This window comes from Hyla sarda, chromosome 11 (assembly GCF_029499605.1).
Source record: "Hyla sarda isolate aHylSar1 chromosome 11, aHylSar1.hap1, whole genome shotgun sequence".
In the NCBI taxonomy this organism is placed as follows: domain Eukaryota; kingdom Metazoa; phylum Chordata; class Amphibia; order Anura; family Hylidae; genus Hyla; species Hyla sarda.
In genome coordinates, this window is record NC_079199.1 from 29,034,881 (window position 1) to 29,049,993 (window position 15,113).

A 15,113-nucleotide genomic window follows, 5' to 3' on the forward strand; every position below is an offset into this window, starting at 1 on the left:
AATCAGATTGCTTCTTTCATTTTTTGCTATGGGCAACTGCACCACTCTTCCTCTGCACAGGTTTTGATAAATCTCCCCCATTGAGTTTTATATATATATATATATATATATATATATATATATATATACATATATATATATATAGATTCTTTAATCATACAAAAGCAAAATGCATTGTGTAATCACCCAGTGTGGATCATGCAAAGTCCACAGGTAGTTCCAAGGAGAGGTGACCGGCTCCAGCTTGCTGCACGTTGAAGCTCAGGGAGCCGGTCATCTCTCCTTGGAACTACCTGTGGACTTTGCATGATCCACACTGGGTGATTACACAATGCATTTTGCTTTTGTATTATTGAAGAATACTTATATAAAGAAAGAAGATTTATTGCAGAATACTAGTGTGTGTGTGAGCTCTTTTTCTTCATTACCCATGGTTGCCAGCTTCCTTCTTGTTTTTTTTGGGCAACCCATTTTCACCCACGTTTATTATAGTTGCGGTGCCCATCTTTTCCCTTTTACAAACTCCTAGACACCCCCCACCCTCCCGTGGGCTGCCATATATTTCCCTCTCTATACTGCTGTCAGGACAACATACAAACTCCATGCAGATGTTGTCCTTGGTCAAATTGGAACCTAAGACACCAATTCCGCAAAGTAGTACATTATATCAAGGAAAGTGCACAAATTTACATTTTCAACTTGGTTGTAAAAATTCATACAAATGGGAAATAAATAGAAAAAAAGAATATGAACCTTAAAACAAATTGTAACCTTGTTTTTCTTCTTTTAATTTCTTTTGTCCTCTTCTTTTAAGGCTTTAGGAAAGTGCTTCATGATCTGATCTTTAGCAGTTTCTTCATGGAGATGGAGTACAAGAAATTATTCGCCATTGAGTTTGTGAAGGTAATTGATGAGAAAAAAAAAGTATTTGTTCAGAAAATCAGTAATTGAGCTATGTATTAAAGTGAACGTGTCATCAGCTCTGGAAGTATAAAACTTGGACAGGCTGGGAAGAGAACTAACATCCATTGGGGGCCATTCCTCGATTTGCTATGGTTACTATAAAATCCTCAGCATTTCATAGTGAACCATACATCATTGTAATATGGGAACTTGTCCCTTTTTTATACTGTCTGTGGTTTGATCAGCATGAACTGATGATTTCTGTCCTTTTTAGGGGAGGGTCACACGTGGCGTATTTTGCTGCATACTTTCCCACCCATTCAAGTCAAAATTTGGCACATGTGACCCTACCCTTAAAGTGGTTCTGTCATTTAAAAAGATTGCGTTGACAAGTCACAATTACTCCTGTAATCAGATGGAATAAGCTGTAAGTCAGTAAAATTCATTGCAACGCACCATGCAGCTGTTATTACTTATAATACACACTGTACCCCTAATATTAATTATGATACACAACGTGACGAAGAAAAAATGAATGAAAGCCGGTCACTCACCAGTACTTGTCTTCAAGCTTCTTTATTAGATGAACATATACTCACATCGCAAACGGAGGAGAGGGACATATACCGGGGGGTACAGATAGGCAACAAGCTCTTGATAGGCAACAAGCTCCGTTTCCATATGGCCGGAAGAAGCACTTGATAGTGTGAAACGGAGCTTGTTGCTTATCAAGTGCTTCTTCCAGCCATATGGCCTGAAGCTTGTTGCCTATCAAGTGCTTCTTCCGGCTTCTTCCGGGGGGTGCAGATAGGCAACAAGCTCCGTTTCGCTCTTTCAAGTGCTTCTTCCGCCCATATGGCCGGAAGAAGCACTTGACAGTGCGAAACGAAGCTTGTTGCCTAACTGCTTGTTGCTTATCAAGTGCTTCATCCAGCCATATGGCCGGAAGCTTGTTGTCTATCAAGTGCTTCTTCCGGCTTCTTCCGGGGGGTACAGATGGGCAACAAGCTCCGTTTCGCACTTTCAAGTGCTTCTTCCGCCCATATGGCCGGAAGAAGCACTTGACAGTGCGAAACGGAGCTTGTTGCCTAACTGCTTGTTGCCTATCAAGTGCTTCTTCCAGCCATATGGCTTGTTGCTTATCTGTACCCCCCGGTATATGTCCTTTGCCTCTGTTTGCGATGTTAGTATATGTTTGTTTAATAAGGAAGCTTGAAGACAAGTACTGGTGAGTGGCCAGCTTCATTTTTTGTTCGTCACATTGTTACCTGCAAACTACTTATAGCCTGAGCACCGCCACATGTCCATGCTGCAGTATAGGTCCCAGCTCAAGTACCATATTCTCAGTACTGCCGCAGTGACGAACTAATCTACAGACTGACTTGTTAATTATAGTACACACCATCCTATATATATATATATATTACACGCACATGTTTTCTGTATATTGTCCCTTTGGTGCACACCAATAAATCTTGTCTAATATGCTGTGCTTGCATAATCAGTAGACACACACATTAAGAGACTCCAAATTCCATGTGGTTTACCTTTTAAAATGTTACGGTCATTAAAAACAACTTTTGACATGTCAAAAGCTGTTGATCACACCGGATCCCACTCCTAAGATGAATGAGGCTTAGTTTTTATGATAAAATTAGAGAGGACTTTGTCACGTCCTCTTGCGTCATGCAGTTCTAGCTGCCACTCCACTGCCTTGTGAAGGTGCACTAGATTTTGTGTAATGTGTAACCACGCCTGACGAAAAATCCGGAACGGCTTTGAAACGCGTTGCGTGGATCCTTTGTGTGCAATAAATTTACCTATACAGTATATACTTCTTGTGGCAGCGCGATTCATCTCCCTTTCTTGGATCTCCTTTTACTCCACTATCCACTTTTTTTCTTTCTTTCTCCTAACCCTTGTTCCCCAGTAATCAGATCATGTCTGATATGCTGATTAGGGTTCAGAGATTCTCCTTGGTGGTTACCACTTGGCTCAGGTTCTTGCTATGTTGACAGTCTATGGACATTGTTGTGGTCATGGTGGTGGTCACCTCTGCTTTCAATGGGGCGTGAACCTGGGGCAGCCAGTCCCTAATTTGTATATTGGGTTCTGAAAAGTAAAGCAGCAATAGTAGGGCAACGCTTTACCACACACCACACACACATTTCTATTATATTGTGTATGTCGAGCTCTATGTTATAATAATGTAAATGTGAATTTCTCTCTTGCTATACCTCTTTGAGATTACTACGACATAATATTCTGTCTTTCTTGCTTTAGTGTTACAAGAAAGTTCAAAAGGAACACATGGATGATGAGCGAGACAGAAACATCTCAGTCACTGCTATTTCGGTGCAGGTGTTCACTGTTCCCACCCTGGTATGTTGGCAATATGTAAGGACACAGCATGTACATATAGAGAGGGGGTAGACATCGTCCAGGGAGCACTAACTAGGGTCGTGAGCTACCTAAACGGTATTCTCTGAACCAGGGACCCCACAATGACCCACATTTTTGGGAGGCTTTACTTTTTGTATAGATGCCCTTCTCAAGGCATACTACATGCAACTCACTAATAACAGGCTCCACACTGACAGGGGTTGTAGAACGAATCCTGTATTGAACAATCATTTTATCTGATGTTAGTCGGATTCCATACACTTGAAAGACAATAGCTAGCACTTCCCACCAAAATGGAATAAGTAAGGGACAATCCCAAATCATGTGGAGGAGGGTAGTAAGTATCAGCATGCCCACATAGGGCACAAAGAGTCAGAGTGCAGACCAATTTTATGCAACAGTACCTTGTGAAAACAATTGGGACACTCAACCAGCTTCAGCTAAGGAGAGCAGAGGAGTGTAAGACAGAGCAGTTTGAGATGGTATCTATTGAGTTACTCCTCATATAAGCAAGAAATGATTCCAGAGGAGTCCATCGATGTAACCACCGACTCTAATGGAGTGTACATCTAACTACCTCTCTTTGCCCCGTACCTCAGTATCATGTCGAAGGAGGGAAGTTGTTTTGAAACTAAAGAAACTATTTAAATACCCATCTATATATACAGTAATGGCCATAAATGTTGGCACCCCTGAAATTTTTCTAGAAAATGAAGTATTTCTCACAGAAAAGGATTGCTGTAACACATGTTTTGCTATACACATGTTTATCCCCAAAAATAGGCTGGACAAAATTATTGGCACCCTTTCAAAATTGTGTAAAAATAAGATTGTTTCAAGCATGTGATGCTCCTTTAAACTCACCTGGGGCAAGTAACAGGTGTGGGCAATATAAAAACCACACCTGAAAGCAGATAAAAAGGAGAGAAGTTCACTTAGTAACTGTCCTGCAGGCTCAGGGAGCATCAGTGTCAGCGCGAACTATGCGTCGACATTTAAATGAAATGAAACGCTATGGCAGGAGACCCAGGAGAACCCCACTATGGAGGAGACCCAGGAGGACCCCACTATGGAGGAGACCCAGGAGGACCCCAATGCTGACACAGAGACATAATAAAGCAAGACTACATTTTGCCAAAATGAACTTGAGTAAGCCAAAATCCTTCTGGGAAAATGTCTTGTCGACAGATGAGACCAAGATAGAGCTTTTTGGTAAAGCACATCATTCCACTGTTTACCGAAAACAGAATGAGGCCTACAAAGAAAAGAACACAGTACCTACAGTGAAATATGGTGGAGGTTCAATGATGTTTTGGGTTGTTTCGCTGCCTCTGGCACTGGGGGCCTTGAATGTGTACAAGGCATCATGGAATCTGAGGATTACCAACAAATTTTGGGTCGCACTGTACAGCCCAGTGTCAGAAAGCTGGGTTTGTGTCCGAGATCTTGGGTCTTCCAGCAAGACAATGACCCCAAACATACGTCAAAAAGCCCCCAAAAATGGATGGTCACAAAGCGCTGGAGAGTTCTGAAGTGGCCAACAATGAGTCCAGATCTAAATCCCATTGAACACCTGTGGAGAGATCTTAAAATTGCTTTTGGGAAAAGGCGCCTTCCAATGAGAGAGACCTGGAGCAGTTTGCAAAGGAAGAGTGGTCCAATATTCCGGCTGAGAGGTGTAAGAAGCTTATTGATGGTTATAGGAAGCAACTGATTTTAGTTATTTTTTCCAAAGGGTGTAATTGTTTTCCACTGGAGTACCCATTTAATACTGTAACTATTGAAGAAAGAGGAAGGAAGAAATGCATAGAAATAAATATTGTACATGAAGTAAAGTAGTACACAAAAATGCCACACTAACCATACAACAACATGGTGTTTTCCTACAGGCTCGACTGCTCATTGAAGAACAGAGTGTAATAAAAGTCATCACTGAGACTCTACTGGAAGTCCTTCCCGAGTATCTAGATCCAGAAAACAAGTTTAATTTTCAGGGTTATAGTCAGGATAGATTCTGCAGAGTGTACGCCATCATCTTTGACCTCAAGTAAGTTTATATATAATTTACTTGCCTGTTACTTGATAAGTCATTACTTGACACTTGTACCGATCCTAAGTTGCAGCCTTTATAATAGCCCAATCCCTATTCTTCTTTCTGCTGTTCTGAAATTTCTCTGTGCTCTTGATTTTATATCTAGAAAGTGTGCTTTTTATTCCGGGCACTGTACAGATATCTAGGATAGAAGAAGTAACCCTCTTACAATGTTGACTGGTTTCAGTAGCACAGTGTTTCCCAACCAGGGTGCCTCCAGCTGTTGCAAAACTACAACTCCCAGCATGCCCGGACAGCCAACGGCCATTTCTTTCTAATCCATTCTCAACTTGTCATTAAACCCCTCTCTAGAGATGAGCGAACTTACAGTAAATTCGATTCGTCACGAACTTCTCGGCTCGGCAGTTGAGAATTTTTCCTGCATAAATTAGTTCAGCTTTCATGTGCTCCGGTGGGCTGGAAAAGGGTGGATACAGTCCTAGGAGACTCTTTCCTAGGAATGTATCCACCTTTTCCAGCCCACCGGAGCACCTGAAGGCTGAACTAATTTACGCAGGATAAGGCATCAACTGCCGAGCTGAGAAGTTCGTGACAAATCGAATTTACTGTAAGTTCGCTCATCTCTACCCCTCTCTATAGAACAGTGTTTCCCAACCAGGGTTCCTCCAGCTGTTGCAAAACTACAACTCCCAGCATGCCCGGACAGCCAACGGCTGTCCGGGCATGCTGGGAGTTGTAGTTTTGCAACAGCTGGAGGCACCCTGGTTGGGAAAAACTTAAGCAGCAGAACTGTGAATACAGCTAGGTTGTAAAATAACAATTAACAATAAAACTACATTTAGGGGTATTTCTAAGTGATAAAGTGATGGTATATCTCTATGATGTGCCATTTCTTTTTGATTAGTTTGGGTCCTACTTCTGGGATGCTCATTTATCCTAGAACAGGAGGGGCAGCAGCACTGATTTACCACTATTGGAGTTTCATTGTTTGTACCTGCACAGTGGCACCCTGGCCACAGATGTGCAGCCTGCCCCATTTACTTGAATGGAGGTATACTGCAGTGCCCCTGCTTACTGTAGCGCTGCATCCTCATTCATTCAGTAAAGGACTCAGAGATCAGCCCCCCCCCCCTCCCCCCCACACACACACACACTAATAATGAATTGATAGGAATACCCTATTGCTAGGATATGTTTTCTCATAAATTAATTTCCTATCTATTTACCAGAAAAGTTAACCGATGCACTACAGATTATTAAAAAAATAAAAATAATAATAATCTATTCTATCAAAGTTTTCTTTTTCTATGCTCTTTATCTACCCTGGAGTGCAGCGGTTTACTTTTATGGTTAATGTCGAACTTTGGATCAATTGGACCATATCCTTATACCATCCGGTACCTGTTCACTTGACCTCCACATGGAAAGTGCGATCTTTTTGTGGCTTCACATTAAGAAAGGAACGGAGCACTCACCCGATACGCTGGCTGCAGCACAATATCTCACATCACGTCCGATCGGTGACAGAGCAGGATGGCGGTAGATGGGAGCGGAGGAGTTCAGGCGTCGGGCCACCACACTACTCATTTTTGGCCTAATAACACATGCAGAGGTGATACAATACACAACCAAATTGACCCCTAGGGGTCAACCAAAAAGAAACCTCTATATTGCATGTGTCACAAATAATAAAACCTAACTTTTATTGTGAATATTTAATATATAAAGTGAGGAAATAAATGTATTTAAAAACACAATTCATCTGAAGTCCCTATGCTCTATGGAGAACGGCCTAGGGGTCATTAACTGACCATCTAGCGCTCAAGATTATTTGTAGACTCACTCTTATAATACACACAAACCACTTATGTATGTGGTTGTTTATAATCAGACTCCCCAGTATAGAGTACTGGGGAGTCCCAGCCCCTATGGGCCTGCTGTGCACCGCAGGTAGAGGCTGTATAACAACTAGGTGGTTGGGTTAGCCTGGTAAGACCCTATCAATAGATTTATTACAATAAACTAGGCGTTGCGCTCAGTGGAGTTGCTGATCAAACACAAATCTGTCACACCCCGACATGTTTCGCCACTAGTGTGGCTTTATCAAGGAGTCCACTGACAGCAGTGTGATATGGTCCGTGGCCCGACGCCTGAACGCCCCCGCTTCCATCTATCGCCTCCCTGCTCTTTCACCGATCGGACGTGATGTGAGATATTCTGCTGCAGCCAGCGTACCGGGTGAGTGCTCCGTTTCTTTCTTCATGTGAAGCCATTGTTTGTTCATTATTTCATGCAAGCAGCACCGCCAGCAGCACCTATACACACTCCACATATACACCGTCTTATACATTTATAAGGAAAGCAGTGCGAAAGATACAGTGACAGTGCCGGATTCTGTGCTCTATGGTAATGCTTTTTGTGTTCCATCAATGGATCTATTTATGTTTTTTCTCATTCAGATAAAAGATCTTTTTGTCTTAGAAGGCATTTTAAAGTTTAAAGGGGTACTCCACTGGAAAACATTATTTTCTAAATCAACTTGTGCCAGAAAGTTAAACAGATTTGTAAATTACTTCTATTTAAAAATCTTAATCCTTCCAGTACTTATCAGCTTTTGTATGCTCCACGAGAACTTCTTTTCTTTTTGAATTTCCTTTCTGTTTGACCACAGTGCTCTCTGCTGACACCTCTGTCAATTTTAGGAGTAGGAGCAAATCCCCATAGCAAACCCCTCCTGCTCTGGACAGTTCCTGATATGGACAGAGGTGTCAGCAGAGAGCACTGTGGTCAGACAGAAAAAAAAAAAAAGTTCCTGTGGATCATACAACAGCTGATAAGTACTGGAAGGATTAAGATTTTTTAATAGAGGTAGTTTACAAATCTGTTTAACTTTCTTTCACCAGTTGATTTAAAAAAAAAAATAAATGTTTTCCAGTGGTCCCCTTTTGTTTTACTGATCGGATGGCTTTATTACTTTCTGCAACATTTCTTCAAATAGTTAACATTTAATATCCTTAACCCAAATTTAGTATCATTTTGATCTTGTTTTTGGAATAACATTTGTATGATTTTTTTATATTTATATTATTTTAATTTTCCTGTTGCCTTTTAGGTATATTCTCATCAGTAAACCAACTTCATGGACAGAGAAACTAAGAGAAAAATTTGTAGAGGGATTTAACTCCTTATTACGTGTTTTGTCATGTATGCAGGTAATCTCAGCAACTAGTTTTCTTATTTTCATCTTTTCAGCCTATTTTACAATTACTATAAAACAGAAATTGTGCATTTCTACATGTTGTCTTTATGTTATGCTGTTTTATGTGGACAGCTGACATGCAAACCCCTAAACTAGACATTGAGAAGTGAATGTCACTGTTAGAGATGAGCGAACTTACAGTAAATTCGATTCGTCACAAACTTCTCGGCTCGGCAGTTGATGACTTTTCCTGCATAAACTAGTTCAGCTTTCAGGTGCTCCCGTGGGCTGGAAAAGGTGGATACAGTCCTAGGAGACTCTTTCCTAGGAATGTATCCACCTTTTCCAGCCCACCGAAGCACCTGAAAGCTGAACTCATTTATGCAGGAAAAGTCATCAACTGCCGAGCCGAGAAGTTCGTGACGAATCGAATTTACTGTAAGTTCGCTCATCTCTAGTCACTGTGAAACAACTGAAATGAAGTTTTACTAAGCGACGGAATAATAGGGGGTTATCAAACACCAGCAAAAGTTTTTCATTTGGCTCCTGGTCACGTAAAAATAAAAAAGGACATCCTCTCATTGCCCAATTCCCCCACAGCTGCCATTCTGACACCCACCTTCTCTGACACTCACCACTGCATTCTAGTTTCTGTGAAGCTTTGTCCCTGCAGTCCTTGTAGGGTCGATGTGTCCCAGGAAGCAGCGGTGTGTGGGGGAATCAGAACAGCAGCCACTGTTGAAGTGAGTAAATATGACTTTATTTTCTATGTTACCCTCAGCCAGTTGTAAACATTTGTTTTGGGACTGGACAACCCCTTTAGTCTATGTTCACACGGCTGAAACATGGATGGACATTCAGCAAATAATGAGCGCTGGCTGGAACACGGCGGCTCTAGGACCGCTCAGAAATGCACCAAAAGAATGACTGGGGGAGACTTATCAAAACCTGTGCAGAGGAAAAGTTGCCCAGTTGCCCATAGCAACCAATCAGATATCTTCTTTCATTTTTCACAGGCCTTCCTAAAAATGAAAGAAGCTATCTGATTGGTTGCTATGGGCAACTGGGCAAGTTTTCCTCTGCCCAGGTTTTGATAAATCCCCCTGGACTATGTTTATTTTTTCGGCGGAGGCGGGATTCTGAATTTGCATGGTGGAAACATCTGCCGTAGAAATTTCAGCACGTGCAGCAGAATCCCATTAAAAAACAATGAGACTCTGCTGCAACCGAAATTCCGTTGTGTGAACATGGCCTTAAGTTTGCATACAAACGTCATGTAAATTGAGCAGTGCAGAGAAATAAGGCACTTTTACTGGGTAAAACTGGAATAAACAATACAGCCACAATGTACCAAGGTTGTCATACTAATTGCTACATGCTTTTGGATTACAAAAAATGTGTGTCTGGTTGAAGGATTTTGTGTATTACCACATCTGACATCTGATTGGAGCACGTACCCACAGCTTATTTTATGTCACAAGGGACTTGCAACTATGTCCAGCATTCCAAAACTGTCCTAGACGAGAATGCCAGATACAACAAGCTAGAGCTCTGATGTAATTTCATCTTATCCAAACCGCTGCATGCATCAATTCTTGACCTGGGACCTGCATTCTTAAAGGGGTACTCCAGGTAACTAAACCCGTAGCCCATCCTTTCTCTCTCACCAACCTATTTATTTGTCAATTTTGAGAACTGTCCAGAGTAGGAGAAAATCCCCATAGCAAACATATGCTGCTCTGAACAGTTCCTAAAATGGACAGAGATGTCAGCAGAGAGCACTGTGGTCATGATGTCAGCAGAGAGCACTGTGGTCATGATGTTAGCAGAGAGCACTGTGTTCCAAAAAGAAAATAATTTCCTCTGTAGTATTCAGCAGCTAATAAGTACTGGAAGGATTAAGATTTTTTAATAGAAGTCATTTACAAAAAAGTTTTCCACTGGAGTACCCCTTTAACAGTATGTCACAATAGGGGCTTTTTATCAGAATTGAAAATTTAGCAGCATTGGTGGAGTTCTAATATTATGGATTTGGTGGAGAGATCTTCTCTTTTTCATCTGCAACATAGATGTATCTAAGACAAGTTCCCAAAAAACAGCTTTTAACTTTATCGTATGTGTTTTTCAGGGCATGGAAGCAATAAGCAGAATGATAGGACAACACGTGGAGATGGATTCTGACTGGGAGGCTGCCATAGCTATGCAGATGCAGCTGAAGAACGTATTGATGTTAATCCAGGAGTGGTGTGCCAGCAATGTAAGAACATTTCCGGCCATCTTTCATTTGTGGTAAATGTATCTTTGTATAACAAGAATTTAACTATACTCTCTTTTTTCTGGCTTATAGCCATTTTCTACACACACACACAGAAAACAAGTTATATGTGGTAATGTGCCTCTACCTGAACTAAGTTTTTGTAGAGCTTTGTATTAAAGGGGTACTCCGTGATGGAGGCCGTGATGGTGATGTCACAGCCTCGCCCCCTCATGCCATCACACCACGCCCCTTCCATTATGTCTATGGGAGGGGGCGTGTTGGCCGACACACCCCCTCCCATAGACATGAATCGAGGGGGCGTGGTGTAATGGCAGGAGGGGGGCTGTGATGTCATGACCACTGCCGCAGGAACACGGCGTTTGTTTAGAACGCTGTGGGAGATCGCAGGGGTCCCAGCGTCAGACATCTTATTCCCTATCATTTAAATAGGGGATAAGATGTCTAGCAGCAGAGTACCCCTTTAACCCCTTAAGGACTCAGCCCATTTTGGCCTTAAGGACTCAGACAATTAAATTTTTACGTTTTCATTTTTTCCTCCTCGCCTTCTAAAAATCATAACTCTTTTATATTTTCATCCACAGACTAGTATGAGGGCTTGTTTTTTGCGCGACCAGTTGTCCTTTGTAATGACATCACTCATTATATCATAAAATGTATGGCGCAACCAAAAAACACTATTTTTGTGGGGAAATTAAAACGAAAAACGCAATTTTGCTAATTTTGGAAGGTTTCGTTTTCACGCCGTACAATTTATGGTAAAAGTGACGTGTGTTCTTTATTCTGAGGGTCAATACGATTAAAATGATACCCATTATTATATACTTTTATATTATTGTTGCGCTTAAAAAAAATCACAAACTTTTTAACCAAATTAGTACGTTTTATAATCCCTTTAATTTGATGACCTCTAACTTTTTTATTTTTCCGTATAAGCGGCGGTATGGGGGCTAATTTTTTGCGCCATGATCTGTACTTTTTTTTGATACCACATTTGCATATAAAAAACTTTTAATACATTTTTTATAATTTTATTTTTAATAAAATGTATTAAAAAAGTAGGAATTTTTGACTTTTTTTTTTTTTTTTCGTTCATGCCGTTCACCGTACGGGATCATTAACATTTTATTTTAATAGTTCGGACATTTACGCACGCGGCGATACCAAATATGTCTATAAAAAATGTTTTTTACGCTTTTTGGGGGTAAAATAGGAAAAAACGTTTTACTTTTTTATTGGGGGAGGGGATTTTTCACTTTTTTTTTTACTTTTGCATCGATGCGCACAGCAGTGTCAGGGAGAGGATCAGCTTCAGCTATCACAGGGAGAGGAGATCCTCTCCCTGTGATAGCCAAACTGAGACTGCTGTGCGCATCGATGCGTGACGTTTAAATATGTCACGTGACAAGAGTGAGCCAATAGGATGTGATGGAGGTGGACCATCTCATTCTATGGCAAATCTCATTTTACGGCAATGCACCAGCGTTCACCTTTGAAGCCATCTCTATCCTTGTACATTATCTAGCCGGAGGGCAGCGGACTTCTCTCTATTACTTACACTTCATACCATTGTGGTGTAGGGGCTACACAACTTATCAGGGGCAGCGGTTTTACATATCTTCCTCATTTGTATATCCCCGGTTTTAATTGCCCTATGGAGCGCTCTCACTCTTCATTTTAGATTATTCTGAGGATACGGCATCAATATTAGATCGGTGGGGGTGTGATTTTCGGCACACCTGCATATTGGCGGTTTGAAGGGGTCTCAGCACTCTTGCTCCTTTCCCCTGCTATGGAGGTGATCTCCAGGCTACAGTGTTTCAAGTGGGTACTGAGCTTCCCGCTGTGTGAAGAGAGACAGGGAATAACATAGTGGCCCTCATTTACGTAGAAAATCGGGTTGTAAGTCTATGTTGCTTTCTTACCCGGCTGCTTTTTTCCCCTGGTATTTATTGCCGGCGCCGCTGCCCCGTTGCCTCCCCCCATCCCCGGTGGCATAATTACCTGGGTCGGGTCCGCGCTGCTGCAGGCCTCCGTCGTGCGTCCCCTGCGTCGTTGCTATGCACGGCGCGGCGTACTGACGTCATGCGCCGCGCCGTTCAGTGCATAGCAACGACGCCGGGGACGCACACCGGAGGCCTGCAGCAGCGCGGACCCGACTCAGGTAATTATGCCACCGGGGATGGGGGGAGGCAACGGGGCAGCGGCGCCGGCAATGGGTGCCGCTGCCCCTTCTCTTCCCCTGGCTATCGGCGCCGGTACCGATAGTCAGGGGGACAGAACGGGCAGCAGTGCCGATAGCCAGGGGGTGAGAAGGGCCGACAGCAGCGCTCTAGACCCCAGGAAAGGCAGGGGGAGAGAAGCGGGCAGCGACGGCCTCTCTCCCCCTGCCTTTCCTGGGAGTGTATCGGCGTATAACACGCATACAGACTTTAGGCTAAAAATTTTTGCCTAAAAAGTGCGTGTTATACGCCGATAAATACGGTAATTTGCATATTGGACTGCAAAAAAAATAATGGCAGCAATGTTGATTGGGGTTTTTAAAAAGAAACAAAAAAGATATGGAAAGAGGAGCATAGGGAACAAAGGTAATGTACTATTTGACATCTTCTTTTACCTGTGACAGAGGTCTTCTTTAACACCTTAAAGGGGTTCTCCGGTGGAAAACATTTATTTTTTAATCAACTGGTGCCAGAAAGTTAAACAGATTTGTAAATTACTTCTATTAAATATTTTTTAACCCATCCAGTAATTTTTTGCAGCTGTATGTTACAGAGAAAGTTATTTTCTTTTTGAATTTCTTTTTTGTCTTGTCCAGTGTGCTCTCTGCTGACACCTCTGTCCGTATCAGGAACTGTCCAGAGCAGCATAGGTTTGCAATTAGGATTTTCTCCTCCTCTGGACAGTTCCTGATACGGGCATCAGTTGTCAGCAGAGAGCACTGTGGACAAGAAAAAAAAGAAATTCAAAAAGAAAAGAATTTCCTCTGTAGTATACGGCTGCTAAAAAGTACTGGAAGGGTAAAGATTTTTTAATAGAAGTCATTTACAAATCATTTTAACTTTCTGGCACCAGTTGATTAAAAAAAATGTTTTCCACCGGAGTACCCCTTTAAGGACGCAGGGCATACATGTACGCCCTGCACCTGCTCCCCTTCTATGATGCGCGTCATAGCGGGGTGGTCCCGGCGGCTATATGGTTCAGGTAGGAAGACCAGACAATGGTGGGTACTCTGTTCTTTATAAAAATGTTTTGTAGATTCTCTATGAGTGTCAGAGATCTCTGGCCTGGGGTCCACTATGCCCCCAGGGCTGCAACTCCCCTTTACTCTGATGTCACCCGACTCTGCCAGCCAGCAGCAGTCCTGTGTAGTTGGATCGCGGACAATCTACACAGGGCCACCACTGACAGGCGGAGTGGATGTGATGTCAGCGGAGAGAGGCATTGTAGCAGACCCCTGGCCGTGCCTTTCTGACACCTATGGACCATTAAAAAAAAAAAAACAGTTTTTATACAGAATAAAGCACCAAAAGGCTTTCCTAACGAAAGGCATTCCTTAAATGATGACACTAATCTGCGTCAGCAGTTTAACAGGAGTAATTCACATGACCGATGCACTTCAAGAAGTAACTGTTATGGACGGAACTGTCCAGAGCATGAGCAAATCTCCACAGCCAACCTCTCCTGCTTCGGACAGTTCCTGATACTGACAGAGGTGGCAGCAGAGGGCACTCTGGTCATACTGGAAAGAACTACACAACTTCCTCTGGAGCATACAGCAGCTGATAAGTACTGGAAGGATTAAGATTTTTAAATAGAAGTAATTTACAAATCCGCATGGTGTGAACATCTCTGGGGTGTCACGACACTTCCGAGATGTTCACTTCCCTTGTTTTATCTTCCCTTGTTTTTCATGGAGTGGAATTGGTCCGTAAACCCTTGCAAGGTGGAAACCATTTAAAACTCCTGTGCAATAGGGAGGTATATTGGATTTATGCATGGCAGACTTCACAGCCATCAGGTTTGAATTATTGAACAGATTTAATCTTTCACTATTGAACATCCCCGTCATCACCGTTGGTAACTGTCCATTATCATGTGTCTGGTGATATGTTATTCCTTTTGTACTTGTTTCTGAGCTTTATGTGAGGTTTTTTTCTCCCTGTGTTTCTTTTTACACTTTGAATATATTCACACTAAAAGTTTTGTTTACATTTCTTGTACTGGTCTGATCCTTTGGTAGTGAATGGGTTAAGGTAGGAGGAGCTTGTCTCCCTGTG

The 15,113-nt window shown here is 42.2% G+C and overlaps 1 protein-coding gene across 2 annotated transcripts in view; it reads left to right on the forward strand.

The window, feature by feature from the left end:
- The window catches only part of UBR1 (ubiquitin protein ligase E3 component n-recognin 1), a 117,380-nt gene that overhangs the window by 36,563 nt on the left and 65,704 nt on the right, over positions 1 to 15,113 (forward strand). For both annotated transcript variants that reach the window (XM_056547108.1, XM_056547109.1), the window contains exons 10-14: positions 815 to 903; positions 3,187 to 3,285; positions 5,196 to 5,353; positions 8,472 to 8,571; positions 10,687 to 10,815. In XM_056547108.1, coding sequence (XP_056403083.1) covers positions 815 to 903; positions 3,187 to 3,285; positions 5,196 to 5,353; positions 8,472 to 8,571; positions 10,687 to 10,815 — 575 coding nt within the window. The remainder of the gene's footprint in view (positions 1 to 814; positions 904 to 3,186; positions 3,286 to 5,195; positions 5,354 to 8,471; positions 8,572 to 10,686; positions 10,816 to 15,113) is intronic.